The following is an 18,279-nucleotide window of genomic DNA, read 5'->3' on the forward strand; positions in this document are numbered from 1 at the left end:
ATGAGGAGCGGAGTCCCTCCGACTTCCTCCCTCCACCCTCTGCAGGGACCCTTCGCAGAGTGAAACTTTCTGGTAAAGCCCCGCAGAGCAGCGCTATGTGCGGGAAAAAAAAAAATAAAAAAGGAGGAGAAGGCAAAGAGGCTGCAAGGAGAGGGGAATTTTGCTGCAAGCTGCCGATGAGGGGGACAGTGAGGGCCCGGCTAACGGGAAACAAAAGGAGCACAAACGAGCCCGGCTCTCGCCTCCTTAAACTGGAGGGAAGGAGCTGCTCTCTCCCTGTGTCTGCTTTCAATTCTGGCCTTTTTCCCTGTTTTGCTGTTTTCTTTTCTTTTTCTTTTTCCTTTTTTTTTTTTTTTCTTTTTTTCTTTTCCCCTTAAAGCACCCCCCCCCTCCCGTTTTCTTTATTTTTTTTTTCCCTTTTCTCAGGATATGAGGGGATGTTTAGAAAATCCACTGCCCACGCCAGCAGCTGACTCATGTTTTTACTAAAGAAGGCCTGTACTGAACTGACTCCATGTATTCCCCCCGGACACCTCCCTGGACTGTGCTGTGCCCGCATGTTGCCTCCCACCCCACTGACCCCCAGCCAGCCACGGCTGCTTGGGGACCACCAGCACACCCTCTCTGTCCTTTTGGGTTTTCTTTCCTTAGAAAAAGGAAAAACAAACCCTCTTGAGCAACTGAGGTGTTGTGGCAGAGGGTGGGTTTGGTTGTAGACTCGGGGCTGCTTGAGCTGCTGAGGGCCACAGAGTTCCCACCTCGGCCAGGACATCATTTCAGATGTCCTATGCTCCTCCTGCCCTGATGGGGTGGATGCCAGCTGCTCAGCCTTCTTTAAATCTTCCCCACACCTTGATGAGGTCAAATAATGTGTCTGAGAGTCTCTCAATGGGACAAACATTATTGTTTGTCAGTAAGGGAATTTTTTTTGCAGTTTGCTTCCGTGCTGTAAGAAGGTGCAGAAGCTCTGGATCAAACCTGTCTTTTGGACCTCTGTTCTTGCCACTGTTTCCAGCCAAATTAAATCTGCAAAAGTGCACCAGCTAATCTGAAAAAGGAGACTCCCCTGAGAAGATACCTTTCTATCTTTTGGGGTTTTTTTGCTTTCCAAGAACAAAAAAAAGCCCTTCTCAGAAAGACAATACCACTGAAATCCATGTCCCTGGCTTGTTTGCAAGGCAGACTCATCCCCTCCTGCCTCACTCTACCAACTCCTGCACAATGGCCACAGCTAATGATTCCCTGGGTGGATGAGCCCGAGAGATTGCAGCTTATCACCTCCTATCTGGGTGTTTTGTTTGCACTCCCAGAGCCCAGCTTGTCTCTGGTGCAGAAGAGGAGCTGGTGAGCATGAGAGCAGCTCATGTGGGGGGCAGGCAGCAGAGGGGACATGCTGCACACATGGCTCTTCCCAACATTTTCCCAAAGGATAAAGACATGTCTGATGAGTCCTTGCATGGGGATATCCAGGCTGCTGGGAAAAGCTCAACAGAGATATTTCCCAACAGTCTTCCCCTCCTAGGATAGCACCACTGCTCCTGATGAAGCAGGAGAGGGAGAGATCCACTGGTATAATCCCAATTGTTCCCTTGTGCTGGGAATCTGGGATGAGCAGGGGGTGGAAAAGCTAGCACAGACCATGCTGAAAGCCAGACCATCCTGATCCCCAGGTGGTACATATTCCCCCCTTCTCCCCCTACAAATGGGAGACCTCAATGCCCACTGCTAGGCTGGAAGCAGGAAAAACCTGGCCAAACAGAACCCTCTCCTGGGAGAAGTCTGCAAAGGTCAGGGTTCATTGTTTTGGGATGCTGGGAGAAGCTCTGGGGAGCCCACAGCATCCCAGCAAGCACACGGCGGCCGGCGCTGCACGTCCTCAGGGAGCATCCCAGGCCATGCACTCTGTTTGGAACAGCACATCAGGGTTAAGGCAGCTCCTGGGAAAGGCCAGCTTGGAGGAAGCACCGAAGCCAGAGGGACTGGCTTGTGCAAGTGCGTGGGCTGAGGAGAGCCACTCAGCTACCTCCGCCTCACCCCCACTTCATTGCTCACCTCTATTTTTGGTCCCTGCACCCCCGCTCGTGGTGTTTGCAGGACTTAGTGATCCCCCCAGGGATGGGACAGCTGCAGTATGGGCTGCCAGAGCTGCTTTGGGCTGAGAATTCCAGCTTCAAACGGCGTTGTCAAGTGCTAGAGGGGGCCTGGGGTCACGTAGTGGAATGTCTCTGGTGGGGACAGCAGCCACTGAGGTAGGGACACTCCAGGGCATTTGGACTGCTCTGCATCACTGGGATCAAAGCAGTGCTCAGACATCCTGCCCCATCCCAGGTGGAGCTGGGACCACTGGGAAAAGGCCATATCCCATGCCTGATGTGAACGGGGGACACCAGAGCCAGGTGAGCCCACACAGTGGTGGGAATGGCCAGGCTGGGATCAGAGACAGATCCCATGTGCCAGCAGGTGAGAGGCAGGTAGGAAAGAAGAAGCAGATGTTGACTTTTCCATTTTCTCCAAAGGTTTAATGAGAGCCAGATTAACCCCTGGCTTCAGTTCCTTTGGGTGTCTGTCAACTCCAAGTCTGCCCAAGAACTGCAGCATCTCTCTGATGTGGTGTCAAGACACAAATCACAAGAGAGGAGTGGTGGGTACTGGGGAACACGGGATCACATCTGGGAAACTTATCCAGTGTGGCAGCTGCCAGCACTTGCTCCTGCCTGGATCCAGCTCTTAGGCCCTGGGGAGAACTAGACAGAGGTTTCATCCAGCCTTTTCCAGAGCTCTGCCCTGACCTCCAGAGGAGCCACTCACCCTGTACTTTGCCGAGGCGGTGATGGGTGACAACAGTGCTCAGGGAGAAAGGGAAGGCAGAAAGTGCTGGGCTCCTTCCACAGTGACCATATGGTGTGGAGCCCCTCGGGCTGGGGAGCCTCCTGCAGCACCACGGATGCAGGTCATGGATACCACAGCAGGAGAGTGCTGTCAGGAGGTGGCTGCACACCATATGGTGCTGTGTTCCTACAGATGCTGGCCCATCCCTGGGTTGGGACACTTGCAGGAGGCAGTGGAGGATGCTTGCCCGCTGCCTCCCCGCGCCTCGGGGCCTTTCTGCCCCCGCCCCACGCACTCTCCCTAACCCCCGGGATGAGCCCCGGTATTAAATGCGCTGGGCGGAGCTCGGGAGGCAGCGGCAGGCTCCTGGCTGAATACTAATAGCGGTGCCGTCCGGTCGCCCCAGACTTTCCCACACATCTGCAGCCACTTAATGTGGGAATCGTTAACCCTCTGCTTGTGCAGCGCCTGAGCAGGGGTGAAGCACGTCCAGGATGCTCCCTGCCAGGCCCTGGCCACCTTGAGGACCTGGTATCTCCCATCACAAGCCCTGCTCAGCACCCACGGGATGCACGGTGAGCAGTCAGAGGGAATCGCATCGCCGACCCAGCGAGAGCACTGGAAAGCAACGAGAGATGCCAACGGGTGTCCCTGTCCCCAGCGCCTTCTTGAGGAGAGTCCTAAGACTTGTGGCATTTGCATTTTGCCAGGAAAACTGATCCAGATCCTACAGAGCATCCCCCGAGCCCTGGGGAAGGCAGAGGGGGCTGTGCAGCAGTGCTGGCAGCTCGTTGAGTTGGGCTCTCCAGGTCCAGCACCCATCTCTCTGGGGACCAGCCCTGTAGAGCCCTCCTCAGCTCGGGGACACAAGTGCCAACAGAGACGAGGCCCAGGCATCTGGGGAAAGCCAAGGGCACATGGAGGCCTGCAACAGGGCAGATGGAGCTGGGCCAGGGGCTTGCCATCTGCAAGACAATTCCACCAATGTGAGCTGATCCACTGAAACCATCTGCTGGTGGTGGGGTTCACAGCAAGATGGAGGACAAGGCAGGGCTGGGTTCTCAGGGTCTGTGCCATCTCCATGGGAGGAGTAGATGGTGGACTGGTGGCTGCCTCTGCAAACCTGCTCCATCTGTGTGATAGCTGCTTGAACCATGGCCCTGGGGACCTCCCAGTCCTCCCTTCCCCAGTCCTTCTGCTTCCAGGAGATGGCATCACTCGATCACAGATAGCAGCACCGAGCCCCAGGGAGCGGTGAGGGATTCCTGGCTGTGCACCCTCTCCTCTGTATCTGCCTGGTTTCCAGCAGAAATCTCAGATCTGGAGGACTAGAATGAGCTACCCAGGCTGGGTGGGGTGCTGGGCTTCTCTGGAGTGGATGGTGGAGGTACTGCCACCTTCTCTGATCCAGCTAGGGACCCTGAAGGCTCTGGCAGCCTCTGATCAGCTCACCCACTGGGACACAGGTATAGGTGGCACCAAGGGTCCCCAGCAGCATCCTTCAGCCCCAGAGTAGCATCTGGGTTGCTCCCTGTGGAGCCCATGGAGAGCTCCTCACCTGGCTCTTCCCCAGCATAAACTTCATAATCCCCACCAGCAACAAAACTGTCAAAAGAAAAGGAAAAGAGGGAGGTTCTATTTGGTGGATCTCTGTGGACCAATTGCCTTCCCCTACACCTTTTCCCCATGCTGAGGGAGCTCAGAGTACAGTTCATGGCACTGCCACAGGCACCTGCTGATGCTGCACCCAGCCCAGCCCTTCACCTGCTGCAGAGGATGCAGGTGCTGGGTGCTGCCCCAGACCCCTGCACCCCCTGATCCCCAGCAGCCACTTGAGCCCTTGGCCTTGAGTCCATGGGCTGGGAAAAGGGAAAGGCAGGCCCAGACTTCCCGTCACTGAAACAGCCAGGAATAACCCCAGAATCCCCTGTCCCTGAAATGCAGCCACTCCTGGGGTGGGACCCAGAAGCCATCTGCGTCCTTCCACACCTCCAGCCATCTGCTCAGGAGGGGATTTTCTGCTTTTCTTCTCCTTTTTTTTTTTTTTTTTCCTTCCCCCCCACCCTCTGAGCCAGTGTCTCTTTGCTGATGGGAGGAGGAAGAAGGCCTTGGCACTTTTGTTTAAACAAAGCTGGGGCTGTGCTGAGACCTTGGGAGAAAAAACAGAATGGATAGGGTTATATGGTAGATAAATCGAACTGTGCTGTGGAGTGAGATGAGATTGTCACCATCTGGGATAGTCATGACAGTCACCTTTGTCATGAGGAAGGGAGCAAGGCTGGCTGAGGGGCTGAGGGTGCTGGGGAAGCAGGGAGGATGCTGCAAATTGCTCACCTCTCGTGGTACCTCTGGCAGAACTGGGTGTCAGGAGGCAGAGTCAGGGCGATGCCAACTCTGGGGGTGATTTAGCATTACTGGGGTTTTACTCTGCTCTCTTTTTGCAAACTGGATCCCTTCTGTCTTCCTGTCTCCTCTTTGATCCCATCCCAGCTCCCACCTTCTTGCAAGTGCAGATACAGCAGAAGGGCATCTGTGACTATTTTCAGCCAGAACTGGGGCTGGAGCAATGGGGCAAAGCACACTGATGCTTCATTGCAGGGTGGGAATGGCAGCTGCAAGGGGGGTATGGTGAGCTCTCACAAAATCCACCAAAGGGACATGCCAGTCCCTCCAGGAACACGGGAGAGCTCAGGATGCTGTGGGGAGGGCTGGCATAGCAGTGAGTGGGGCCCCTGGATCCTGTCCCCAACCCACCAGAAAAGGCTGGGGACATTTGCCAGTGTCTGCAGAGAGCAAAGCAAGACATGGTTGTGCATCAAATGCACTGAGCTCCTTGAGTCCTGGTTTTGTTAACATTTTTCTTTTAACCTCACCATTCTGTTTGCACACCAGAAACACTTCCCAGGTTCATATCAGGAAATACTTCTGAAATGCTCTTGTTTTTTTCCCCTCTTTTCAATTTAATTCTAAATTTCTTTTTGCCCTGCTTTTTGTTTGTTTGTCTGGTTTGGGTTTTGGTTTGGTTTTTGGTTGTTTTGTTTCTCATTGTCACGTTCTATGCTGTTTCTGTTCCTGGAGATTGAGGACCTCCCAGTCCTCACCCCACTCCTGTTTGCAGCTGGTGTAGAAGGGGCTGGTGTAGACTGAAAGGGCAGAGGTGGCCTCGGGGAGGTGACAAAACACCCTCCTGGAGCCTCTGCAGTGCTGTTCTCTGGTTTGAGGAGAGAAAGCCAGCCTGCAAATGGTGAATGTCACTGCATGGTGGTGACCAAGAGAGCCAGAGTGTGACACTAGTGGGTCACTGACACTGGCTGCTGCTGATGGGGGTTTCTGGCCTGGACGGCACAGAGCTGGTCCTTGGTGCCTCATCCCCCTCCTTAGTGGAGGTGTGCCTGGTGATAAGTGGGTGGTCTCCCACCTTGCAGGCAGACACTGCTTTACCAAGGTCCCGTTTGCACCCAAGCACAAACCAATTTTCCCTATCCAAAAACATATGGGGATGTTTGGCTTCTTTAAGAGCAAAAACAAACAAGAAACTTCTCTTTCTGCAGGGTCATGAGCCCCTTGGAGCCCTGCTGGAGCCCAGGTACTCCTCGTTGGGTCCAAGGTGAGGTTATTCCCCCCTGCACACAGCTGTCTCTGTCTGTCTGTCTGTCTGTCTGTCCCACTGACAGCTGGGACCAAGCTGAGTTTTGCTATCAGGGTTGGAGGGGTGGGTTTGTCTCTGCATGGACTGACTGCAGGGGTACCCAGAGCTTTCCCTTCCCACCAGCCCCCTTTTCCATATCAAGCTGACTGTGACACCAGCCACAGGAAATCATCACCCCGGAGCAAGGGCTGGGTGTTCCCCAACACAGCAGGCACAGCACAGCTTGTCCCCTGCCTCAGCCAGGCTTTCATACAAGGACTCAGCCCAAAGCACCCCGCTCCCTGATGGATGCAGGGACTGGTGGGCTCCCTTGGGGCACCAGTGTGGGTGACACCAGCCATGGGACACAAAACTGGCTGCTCCAAAGGGACCACAGCAGGTCTCGTGGGGAGAACCATGGGGTGGTGACAACAGAGGGGACGTGGGGTCCTTGGTGGTCCCCGGGATCACCCAGTGCCTCAGCCCCCCTGCAACAAGGTTGGGAGGTTTGAATTCGCCCCCCACACTCCCGCCGGGGGGTTCCTGCACTTTGAAATGCAAACCTGCCTTTCAATGCAAATGCTGCGAGAGGTTGGGCCCAATAAAAGCCTGTGGGCAGGGAGGTGCTTGGCCCCGGGACGCAGCTCCCCGAGGTGCCCAGGTGAGCGCAGGAGGGGCGGCCGCCTCCTCTCCCCTCCCCGACCCAAACCCGGGCCGGCGGCACGGCGGCTCCCGCAGCATGTGCGCCCAGCCGGCCCGGGAAGATGTATGTAGGTTATCTTTTGGATAAGGACACCAACATGTATCCCAGTCCCGTCCGGCATCCCAGCCTCAACCTCACCCCCCAGAATTACGTGCCGGGGCCGCCCCAATACTCGGACTTCGCCAGCTACCACCATGTGCCGGGGATTAACAACGACCCTCACCACGGGCAGCCGGCGGCAGCCTGGGGCTCTCCCTACACCCCCGCCAAGGAGGACTGGCATTCCTACGGGACCCCCGCTCCGCCTGCCACCGCCAGCCCGGGGCAATTTGGATTCAGCCCCCCAGATTTTAACCCCATCCAACCCCCGGGCTCTGGACTCCTGCCTCCCCCCATCAGCAGCTCGGTCCCCCAGCTCTCCCCGAACGCCCAGAGGCGCACCCCGTACGAGTGGATGAGGCGCAGCATTCCCAGCACCAGCAGCAGCGGTAAGGATCCCCTCCAAGCCCTCCACCCCCGCAAAGGATCCCCGGGCTTGAAGTCCTGCGGGGCCCGATCCTGCTCCGTGCAAAGAAACTGCGGAGGACAGCAGTCTTGGCCTGCCCGGTTCCCAAAGAACAAGGGGACACAGTGGCCGAGGTGGAGGGCTGGGTAGGACGGGCAGAGCCGGATACCCCCGGGGTTGGCGGGGTACTGTCGTGTCCCCCCCCCGAGGAGTGCTGGACGGCGGTCTCGCTTGTACAGGGCCGCAGCCGTGACCCGGTGTGCAGCCACGGTGGGAGCCCGTGTGCGAGGTGCCTGCAGCTGCCAGGCTGTGGGACGAGTGCGTTTCTGTGTGCAGGGAAGGCGCCGAGTGTCTGTACCTGGAGGGAAGGTGCTGCACATGATGTGTGTGTGTAAGGTGTGTTTAATGCCCGTGAGGTGCTGTTGGGGCTGTGTGAGTGTGCAAGGCGCCCTAAGCAGTGTTGGGGGGGTGAGGGGGTAGCTTGGCTGTATAGGTGAGTGTGCACGGGGGATTGTGCATGTGCAGCATGTGCGTGCAAGGTGCAGCGTGCTGAGGACGGTGCGAGGTGTGGTGCGTGTGTGCTGGGTGTGCACGGTGTGCGTGCCAGTGCAGTCTGTGCATGCACTCGTGGTGTGCGTGCAAGGTGAGACGTGTGCGTGCGTGCAAGGTGCATTTGGGGAGGGTGCCAGCGGGAAGGTGCTTGTGAGTGCATGCCATGTGCAGCATGCCCCATGTGCGTGTGCAGGGCATGTGTGTGCCGTGCACCGTGTTTGCAGGTGTCCCTGCTGCGGTGCCTACCCGCCGACCCGGCCTTCGAGCATCCGTGGTGTCCTCACCTCCTGTCCCCATGTCCCCGGGGTCCTGTCCCTGCTGAACTTCTGACCTGGGGGTGGGGGGAAGCGTCTGGGCAACCCCAGCCCCTGCCCGCGCTGGGAGGGGTGGGAGGGGGGGCCCTGCTGCCCACTTCAAAGGCGGTGGGCAGGTCTCCCCTTGGGGCCAGCCCAAATTGACAAGGGCTTCGCTTTGTCATGGAGATAGTGGCCGGTTCCTTTGGCAGCGAGGTGAGGTGCGGGGCCCTTTGTCCTGCCCTGCCCGCACCCTTTCATCTTCCCTTCCAGGCTGTCATTGCTGTCAGCCCAGCCTGAACCCCTTCTGCCCGCAGGCACCCTCTGCCCGGACCCGCCACCGCTTTCCCTTTCCCGGCCATGGGCTCCGCAGAGCCGGGACCAAACTCACTGGAGGAGTGGCTCTGGGGATATCCCGGGGGATAGTTTTTGGCCACCGCTGCTCATATATCCTCGGCGCTGGGGACAGGGATCCTTGTTTACAAGGTGTCCACAGTGTTAGCCTTTTTTCTGTCTCACTGCTATCCCCACACAGGGATGGCCAAGCCCCGTGTGGAGACCCTCGTGTAAGAGGCTTGTGCAGAAGTGCCAAGGGGTCTTCCAGCATGGAAAACAGCTCCTTGTGTTCACCTGATCCGTGTGGTGGGGAGAAGGCAAAATATCCTGAAAAACGGGAAAAAAAACAGCCCTGGTCTGGAAAGTGGAGGGGAGAGGCAGGCTGGTATTTTCTGGCCCATTTTAAGCACTGAATGTACCAATTTAGGAAAAATGCCTCCCTCTGGACTCAGTGATGGAGTGTGGTGGGTCTGGGGCCTTCTCTCTGCCCTGCAGTGGAAGGGGGGTAGTCACACCCACACACAGATGGGGCCAGCCACTTCTGCAGGTTTTGTAGGTCTGAAGGTTTCGGTTTCTTCAGAGGAAGAGAGGTGGGAGGGAAAACTAATGAGGGGAGAAAGACAGCAGCACACCTCTCCTCTGGATCAAGGGCAGGGTTTTACACTCAGTGGTGGGGCCGAGATAAAACAAGGGGCTTGAAAGTGCCTCTGATTGAGTTAGATGACAATTGAGTTGATTGAATTCTGAAATAATTATCATTAGTTGCTTAGTTTGTATCTCTTAGATTAAATACATACAAAGGGACAAATAAATCAGCCTTGTTCCCCTTGTGCTCAGAGGAGGAGCTGCCCTGGCCCAGCCCCAGCAGTGCAGGCATGGGCTGAAAGCCCCTTTCTTGTGGTGATTCCCCTGGCTGGGTGACCAGCGAGGTCCCTTTTTAAGGTGCTTGCAGATTAAGGACTTGTCCTTGTGTTTCTGCCAGGTCCAAGCCCAGCACTGTTGGTGCTGAGTGGCTGCTGGATTCAGTGGTGGTGAGACCATGTGCTGGGAGATGGTGGGGTGCCCTTTAAATAGGAAAAAAAGAGCCTTTCTCCACTAAGCCTGACAGAGAGCAGGGCAGAGATGGGCTCGACATAGGTGAAATTCTTAGGTGAATCATTTTATTGAAATCAATAAGCTGGACTTTAATCAGTCTGGGTTGATTAACTACCCATCCCATGGCAGTGGGAGTAGGAAATGAATATGCAGACTTTTTTTTTTGCTATAAACATCAACAGTTTTATTGCGAACGCTATAAATCATAATACTTCAGAGGGTTGTAAATTAAGGTTCCCTTTCTGTCTTGCCTTGTATAAACAGCTCTTGGCCACAGTTGGAAAGCTTTTGGGAAAGAGCTGTGTGGTACAAAGATAAAATATTACACAGGGAATGTAAGTGTGCTGGGAGCTTCTGCAAATGGGATCCAGAGCCCAAAAAAAAATCAGTGAGAAATCTCCCAGTGACTCACTGTGGAATAAGGCTTTACGGGGGGATGATTTTATATACCTGTTGCTAAACACATTCGTGTTTCACCTGGGTTGCTCACCCAGCTGGGCCAAGATAATCCTGCAGCAGAAGGGATTGTGAAGCTGGAGGGCTGGGTGCTGGAAATTGGGAGTTAAAAGGAACCAAGCTGGAAGATGTCCCCAGGCTTCATATCTCTCTCCGATGTCACCTCTTTTTCTTCTCATAAAAATCTTCATGAGTAGTGTGTCAGAGCCTCACGCTTCCTCTTTATTCACAATTATTTGCAAACTTCCCTGTGAATTGCACCCTGGCTCTATAAAAAGCTCAGGAAGGTGGCTGGAAACAGTGGCAGGCTGAACTTTGAAGTTCCCTCTCTGCTCATTAGTTATGCAAATCCTCAGATACTGCCTTGGATCTGGCTTTTAGGTCACTAATCAAGCTAAGGCTTCAGTGCTGAATATTGTAAGTGAAAGTGCTACTGGTCCATCCCTCAGGAGGTGAATGTTCTTGGGACTTTGTGTTGTAAGTTTTGGGGTGATGGAGAGCAAATAGTGAGGATCCAAGTCTGAGCGAGTGGTGATTTACTGGCTGTGCAGTTTTCCAACTCAGTTTTCAGTCTTTCCAGCTCAGTTTTCCAGCTCCATTCAGCACTAGAGGGGTCCATGAACACTGGAGGAAAGAGTAAAAACCCCATTAATGATTCAGAGGAACATTTTCTGAAGACAGATGAGGTTCATGGTGAGGGTGCTGGCTGGAGGACAGTGCATTTCCCTGGTCAGTCCCTGTATGTGGGGCACCTCTTTAGGGCATGGTTGCCCCCCATGAGACCCTTTGTTACCCCAGGTCACTCGGTGTGTGTATGCATAGGGCCCCATCAGACCTCTCCCTTTGAATTATTAACCCACAGCCTCCTCCTGGCCCCCGCTGGGATTTGCTGACCACTCAGCTTGCTGGCCAAGGTACAGGCCTTTCAAACTTTCCTAGAATTGACTTTCCTTGAACAAAAAGGGCTTCCCTGGAGTGCTGCTGGTACCTACGTGATGGGCTTGGCTGGCTAATACCTTGGGATTATCAGAGGGACACTCTAAACCTCTGTCCAATGGCAGATGTTTCCTACAGGGGACCCTCCAAGGACACCCACTCCAGTGCTGTTAGCTTTGTGATCCCCTGGATAAGGGCCCTGTGCTGCCCCTCAGGAAGGATGGGCTGAACCTTACAGGGCTGCACAGGGGAGAGAAGTCCTGGTGCCCAGCCAGCACCACCACTGTCTTGCTGTCCTCCTCCTTCTTCATGCCGTGGGGTTGGTGTGAAGGTGATGCCTCACACGATGCCCACGTGCTGCCCCAGCACTCCTTGCCCTTCCATGCTGCCGTGGTCTTTGACCTGGCACAGGAGCCTGGCTGGTGGCACTTGCCTCGGGGCTCGTAAAACCAGGGGAGCAACTGAAGGAACCTGCCAGTTGCCAAAATAAAGGGTTGAGTCACTGCAGGACTGGGAAATGCTTGCCCCAACACCCCGCCCCAGGCTGCTGCCCCTGGTGTTGAGCATCTCCTGTTGTGTTGCCAAGCACAGGGGGTTGTGATAGTGAACCACCAGCTTGCTGCCCTAGCTGGCAACCTGCTGCTCATCCCCTTGGGACTTGGATCTTCTGGGAGAAAGATGAGGCTTGCAGGAAGGGTGCCTTCAACCTGTGGGTGTGGGTGCAGAGCTGGTCCTGTCCTGTTGCACTGTCAGTGTAGCCCAGCCCAGGAGCCCAGCCAGGACCAGCCTGTACTCCTGCACACCAGTCTGTGCTCTCCTGATTTGGCTCTTCCCTGCGTGCTTCTGTCTCTTCCCAGCTGCCAGGCTGCCCTGTGTGGCTGTGCCATGTGCTGAGCCCTCCTAAGCCCCAGGCAGCAGCTGGGCAATGCCCACCCCTCCAACCTGGAGCAGAGCTGGGGTGCCTTGGCAGGGTCCATTGGGTGAGGATTCATCCAGCATCCCCTTCCCTCCACAGTACAGAAACATTAAATTGTCTACAGGGGCGGTGGTTCCTCTCACCCAGATTTTGACATCTGGCAGTTGCCTAATTCTGAAGCCCTTTGGCAGAGGAATGATCCCCGGCAGGGATCTAGGGAAGGATTGCCCTCTGGAGGGGTTGGTTTCTTGCTGGAGGCGATGAAGCAAGCCACATGGCTCCGGTCCTTCTCCCCACACTGGTCGTTCAATCCATCACTCCTCTGCTTCCTGTGGCTGGGGGGAAAAATAGCTGATGATATTGAAGCATGCACGGGAAGGCTTGTGAAAACCCAGACCTGCTGGTTCCCAGCACTAGGGGGAGGGTGGGGAGCTTGGGTTTATCCCCCTCCCCTGCCACAGAGGAGCTTGTGTGCTTTGGGGCCGCTGCTGGAGATGGAGGGGAAAGGTGGGGAGCAGGGGAGTGTGGGGCAGGGGGAGGGTGTCAGGCAGCTCAGCCTGTGCTGGTGCAGATTTTGGGGTTACCATGTCCAGTAAGTTTGGGAACAGTGAAGGAGCTGGGCTGTGTGTCCCCAGCATCAGCATCACTGCTGCACAGCACGGCTGCCTCGGCAGAGGGAGCATCGACCCCTTGCACAGAGCAGCTGGAGCACATCTGGCTGCCAGATGGGGTGACCACAACCAGCCTGGAGGCTCCTGCCTGTTAGGAGCTGAGCACAGCCCTCTCCTCAGCCTGGGGTCTCTGTCGTGGGGTGTTGCTCTGCCAGCTGCCCCCCTCTTTGCAGGGTTGGGGAATTCCCCCCATGGAGCTGCAGAAGGACGAGGGATTAAGCTGCTCTGGGAGTTCCACCAGCGATCAGAGCCCACAGTGCTGACCCTGGAACTCCACATTGCTTTGGAGCTGTTTCTGTGCCTCAGTTTCTCCATCTGTAGCATTGCCTGAGTTACACTGAGGGTGGGGGAAAATTTTCCTTGATGCTTTCCCTGGGGAAAAATGTCAAATCCTGACAGACCACTGATACTTCTGGGATGAGATTATTTTATCCTCTTTGCAAGCAGCCACTGCTCATTCAGAATGAAGCAGCTTCATCCTGCACAGCCTTGCACCCCATCTGGCTGCACTTTAACTCCTGTGCCACCAAGTTCTCTCCCCAGTGCTCACTGCTGAGGGAACCTTTCCAGCAGTAAAATATCGTAGTTTCATCAGACGGGTGGAAACACACCTGGTACAGACAGACAGACAGACAGACAGGAGATGAGGCTGTTCAGAGGGAGCCAGGGCACAGCCAGAGCATCGCCAGCAGGGTGAGCCTGCACAGGGTGGCTCCGGGAGCAGCTCGCCCAGACTTTTCGTACCAGTCATGCGAGGAGCTGGTGCCATCCCTCATGCCAGCACCTCCCGTGGGAAGCAGCATGCGAGGTGCCCGTGTCCCCAGGCCTCGGGGACCTCTGCGTCGGGGCGCGACAGCCGGCACCATGCTGGGCTGGCATCCCGGCGGCTCCGGCGATCGGAGCCCTGATGGCTGCACGGCTGCTTCCCGCCCAGCCAGGGTTTGTGGTGCTGCAATTTGGAGCTGCTCTGACCTGTGAAATGGAGACCTTTAGAGAACTCAGCAGGTTTTATGCTCCTGGCTGCTGGCAGCAATGCTGCTCCTGCTGGGGCTGGGAGACCTGGGTGTGGGGAATAAGGATGCTCCATGCAGAGCTGGCCTGGCCCCCTCTTAGCTGTGCTGGACACGTGGAGCTGGGTGTATTTCTTTGTGAAACTGGGGAAAATATAAGCTCCCAAAGGCCATGAAACATCTCTTGCTTTTTCACTGCTTTCTTCCTCCTCCCAGGGTGCCACTGCCAGCCCAGAGCCTCTTTCCTCCCTGGTTTGATCCAGCACTTCCTAAATTTTCTCAATGCCATCCTCAAAACACCCCATCACCCTGTAGCCCATCTGTTAGGGTGTTTGGGGCATGATTTTTTATTGAAAGCCATCCTTTGGGCAGGTCAGGGCTGAAGAGGGGGCATTACCCCCTCCCCAGCCAAGCTCAGGAGGGTGCAGAGCCTGGGCTTGTGGGTACAGGGAGCTGGTTAGATTTTCCTTTCCCTGCCAGGCTCCTGACCTGATCCAGGGCATCCCCAGCCACTGGGAGCAGATCCATGCTGGGGTCAGGACCCCATCTCCCCGTGTGTGTGTGGGTGCGTGTGCGTGCACACTCAGGAGCGCGTCCTTTGGGGTTTGCACAGCACATTAAAGCTATTCCCTTATCTAATCACAGCTCAGGTGAGTGTTATTAGGGTTATACATTAACAGTGGTAACGATACCCTCTCCCCATGCAGCCAAAGGCCCTGCCTTGATCCCAAAGCTGAAACCATTCCCACTGGCCCTGCCAGAGAGGTTCCTGTGCCTGAAAGGTTCCTTTGCCTGGTCTTTTGGGGCCAAGCAAAAGGGGGGCATCACCAGGCATCCTATCCATGGCACCCCAAGCAGCAGCAGCAGCTCTGGGCTATCTGGCCCTGGGACAGCCCAATCCACCTCTGATGGACTTGGCTGGAGGTGCAGGAGTGGCTCCGTACCTCTGCTCACCCGTGCTCCTGATACAGCTCAGGGGTTTTCCAGTAGGTACAAGAGCTCCCCATAAGGAGCCACGCTATCTCGTCCCAAATTTCCTCTTTCCTTTCACAGAGCCATAAAAAGTCCCCAGGAGAGAGTTAAGTGTAAGCCAGCATTCACATTCAAGGTAGCTGAATTATTCATTGTCAATAGTATTTCTTGCAGATCCTTTTCTATGCCTGGTGAATCACCTCCAATACATTCCTGAATTCAGCAAACATCTCTGAAAACAGCAATTAGTTGAGATGAATAACTTTCCATCTCTGGCTTGGTGTTGTGCCCACTGTTTTGGGTCTTTGCTACCTGATTTTGGGCAGAGATGTGCCCAGTTCTCATGGGGGTGGCTCAGCACAACCAGAGCTGAGGCAGAGCAGAGGCTTCATCAGGGATGAACACTGAAGGGGGAATAACAAAGACCGAGCTGTGATGGATCTATTTACAGCTTCAGCAGGAAATAATAATTCCTGCTGAAATTCATGGCATATGTGGTATTCACAAACCGCCTTATTTCTTTATTCTTTAATATTTCTTTCTCTTTATCTGTCAGTTCCTTTGCTTTCCATATGTTTTTTTTCTCCAAGCAGTGGTATTCAAATAGCAATATTGAAAATGAGATAATTTAAAAGTCATTATCTCTTTAGAAACGTTTTAGCTTTCAAATAATAATTTTTAAAAAGGAAAATGTTTATGAGAGAGAAGAAAAACTTGTAGGAGTCCCTGAGCCTGGAGCAGACAGAGGGATCCTGGTTTCTCACAGGAACTGCTGTGTCAGCAAATTCAACACAGGTCCCTCCTGGGCTGGGATGCAGAAGTTCTTCTCATACCCACGGCCCCTTCAGCTCCATGGTGGTGAGAGGAGGCAGGAACCCCTTGGGAAGGACAGGGACATCTCAGGGTGGGCAGGGAAGCCATGGGCAGGACAGGGATCCCTCGGGAAGAGCAAGGGGTGTGGTGTGGGCATAATTCCAGCCCTGCATAATTCCTGGGGTCACGTCCCAGCAGGAGCAGATGCCCCCTGTGCCCACCCCGACCCACCCCTCTTACTTATATCTTCACCTTAGGAAAGTCCCCACCTTCTTGCAATGGGGAAGCAGGGGAGAGAAACCCTTAAAGATAAAACTGAATTGGTTGAGCAACAGGTTTATAGCCCAGGGCTGGGGTTTTTGCTCTGTGGAGATTCTCTGAAGTCTGATTAGGGTTGAGTGCACCCTGGAGACTCTGAAGCAGTTTTGCTCTGTGCCAAGCAAACTGCTTCTACGAGGATGGTCAGAATTTAATAATATTATTGAGACTTCCCAGTGTCCATCAGATTTGGCCAAAACTAGACAGTGTGCCAAGGACTCCTCAGGGGGAATGGATGAACAGAACAGCAGGCAGATCCCGGGCTGCAAGCAAGGTTACATGGGTTTATGGGCCACTAGAAATCCCTTCCTGCACATCAGCAGCAATATCCTGACCTTGCTGGTACACTCAGGGCAGCCCCGGGGAAATCCGTGGAACTGTTCTGGGCTTTCTCCTGCCCCTTCCCATGGCAGCACTGCTCTCAGCAGCAGGAATTCAGGAGGAGATGAGCAGACATGTCTGCCAGGCAAACAAATGACTGGGTTCCCTGTCAGAAGCATAGCTCCATCCCTCCTGACACCCTGCAACAGGATTTTGTTATTTTGGGTGGAGAAGCAAATACTCACAGTTGTGTTTATTGCTGCCCATGGGCTCCTCTGCAGGGGAAAGCACCAGGGTTTCTCAGCAAACTGCTGGGCACGGGTGTCCCTCCTCGAGGTATCACCTACACCCCTATAGCCACAGCCTGGGCCACCACGGCCCCGTGTGTGTCATGGGGGCTGATGATGGAGATAATGGAGAAGAAAACTGGGCTGGTTGTCTTCTGAGCATCTCAGCTCACCTCTGCTCTGCTCTTTCTGCCAGGCAAGACCAGGACGAAAGACAAATACCGGGTGGTGTACACAGACCACCAGCGCCTGGAGCTGGAGAAGGAATTTCACTACAGCCGCTACATCACCATCCGCCGCAAGGCCGAGCTGGCCGGGGCCCTGGGGCTCACTGAGAGGCAGGTCAGTGCCCTGGTGTCCTGGGAAAACCACATCCCAGCTGGAGAGGGGAAGGGCTGCAGCCCAAGTGGGCAGCAGTGGTCTCACCTCATTCTAGAGATCTCCCTTCTCTTCCAAACTCTGGGGTGCTGGAGGTTTGTCATCACTGACTTCGTGCACCCTCCATCTCTCTATTGCCGTCCTTGTCTTTTTGCAGGTGAAAATCTGGTTTCAAAATCGGAGGGCGAAGGAGAGGAAGGTGAACAAGAAGAAGATGCAGCAGCAAAGCCAGCCCACCAGCACCACCACACCCACCCCACCAGCTGTTGGCACACCGGGACCCATCGGAGGCCTCTGCACCAACAGCGCCCCAAACCTCGTCTCCTCATCTCCGCTGACAATCAAGGAGGAATTCATGCCTTAACCCCCTTCACCAGCTACAGACACCAAGAGATAAGCACTATGCAGCAGAGCCCAGATGGTCCAAGACCAGGACAGGGATGAAGGAGTCACAGCCCCTTCCCAAAGACACGATGGTCCCCGGATGAACCGATGGGGTGGCCAGTGACACTGGGTGAGGTGGCACCAAGACCTCCCCAAGGGGTTGGTGGGCTTGGTCCTACATAAAACCCATAGGTTAGGTAGTACTGATATTGCTGTCCTGTAGGAAATACTCACCAGTCTGGTCTCTAGTATTTGTAGCCTAAAGCAAGGTCCTAACGTCAGCAGAAAGAAGGGGGTGGTGAAGGAGCATGGCTTTCCTACAGTGCTTCAGGTGAAGCTGGTAGGACCCCTCCTTCATGGTCCTCCTGACAATCTAGCTGCCTTTTGGGACAGCTGGAACAAGACTGAACTAGAAAAGAGACCTGGCTGGACTCAAGCTGGTCTCCTGGAACTGCTGTGCCAGGAAGGGAGGTGCCAAGGACACAGCGAGTTGGACTGTGGGAGCCAGGCAGGACTCAGCCATGGGATGCCAGGGGGTTCTCTTTCAAACCACAGTGATGGTGGAGAACTGGACCATGTCCTTGGTGAGAGTCCCCACATGTCCCAGCCACCCAGTAGCACCTGCCCCTGAGCCCTCAGCTCTGCCCCTGCAGCCACCAGAGCCCCATGGCCACCATGCTCCTCCTGGAGCACAGGGAGAAGGGAGAAGGGAGGCAGGCACAGGCAGGCTGGAGCCAGATCACACTGCTGAGAATTGAGACCACCTTCCTGTGAGGAGGAGGAGAACAAGGAGGTTTGTCATCAGGATGGGGTGGAAGAACCAGCCCCAGGCCACCCAGAAGGGCTGATATCAGGAGAGCTTTGGGGTGCTGCTCC

The 18,279-nt window shown here is 55.1% G+C and overlaps 1 protein-coding gene across 1 annotated transcript; it reads left to right on the plus strand.

The window, feature by feature from the left end:
* The first annotated feature begins 7,096 nt into the window (after nt 1–7,096).
* On the plus strand, nt 7,097–17,603 carry CDX1 (caudal type homeobox 1). Its single transcript, XM_071758619.1, has 3 exons — nt 7,097–7,648; nt 16,838–16,983; nt 17,177–17,603. Exons 1-3 carry the CDS (start codon nt 7,222–7,224, stop codon nt 17,381–17,383), a joined length of 780 nt encoding a protein of 259 aa, XP_071614720.1. The 5' UTR covers nt 7,097–7,221; the 3' UTR covers nt 17,384–17,603.
* Nucleotides 17,604–18,279: the final 676 nt, after the last annotated feature.

This window comes from Heliangelus exortis, chromosome 15 (assembly GCF_036169615.1).
Source record: "Heliangelus exortis chromosome 15, bHelExo1.hap1, whole genome shotgun sequence".
Lineage (NCBI taxonomy): Eukaryota > Metazoa > Chordata > Aves > Apodiformes > Trochilidae > Heliangelus > Heliangelus exortis.

Coding starts and splice junctions, on each gene's coding strand:
- CDX1 (XM_071758619.1), top strand. CDS start 7,222: ATGTATGTAGGTTATCTTTTGGATAAGGACACCAACATGTATCCCAGT. Junction 7,649..16,837: donor TCCCAGCACCAGCAGCAGCG/GTAAGGATCCCC, acceptor TCTTTCTGCCAG/GCAAGACCAGGACGAAAGAC. Junction 16,984..17,176: donor TGGGGCTCACTGAGAGGCAG/GTCAGTGCCCTG, acceptor GTCTTTTTGCAG/GTGAAAATCTGGTTTCAAAA.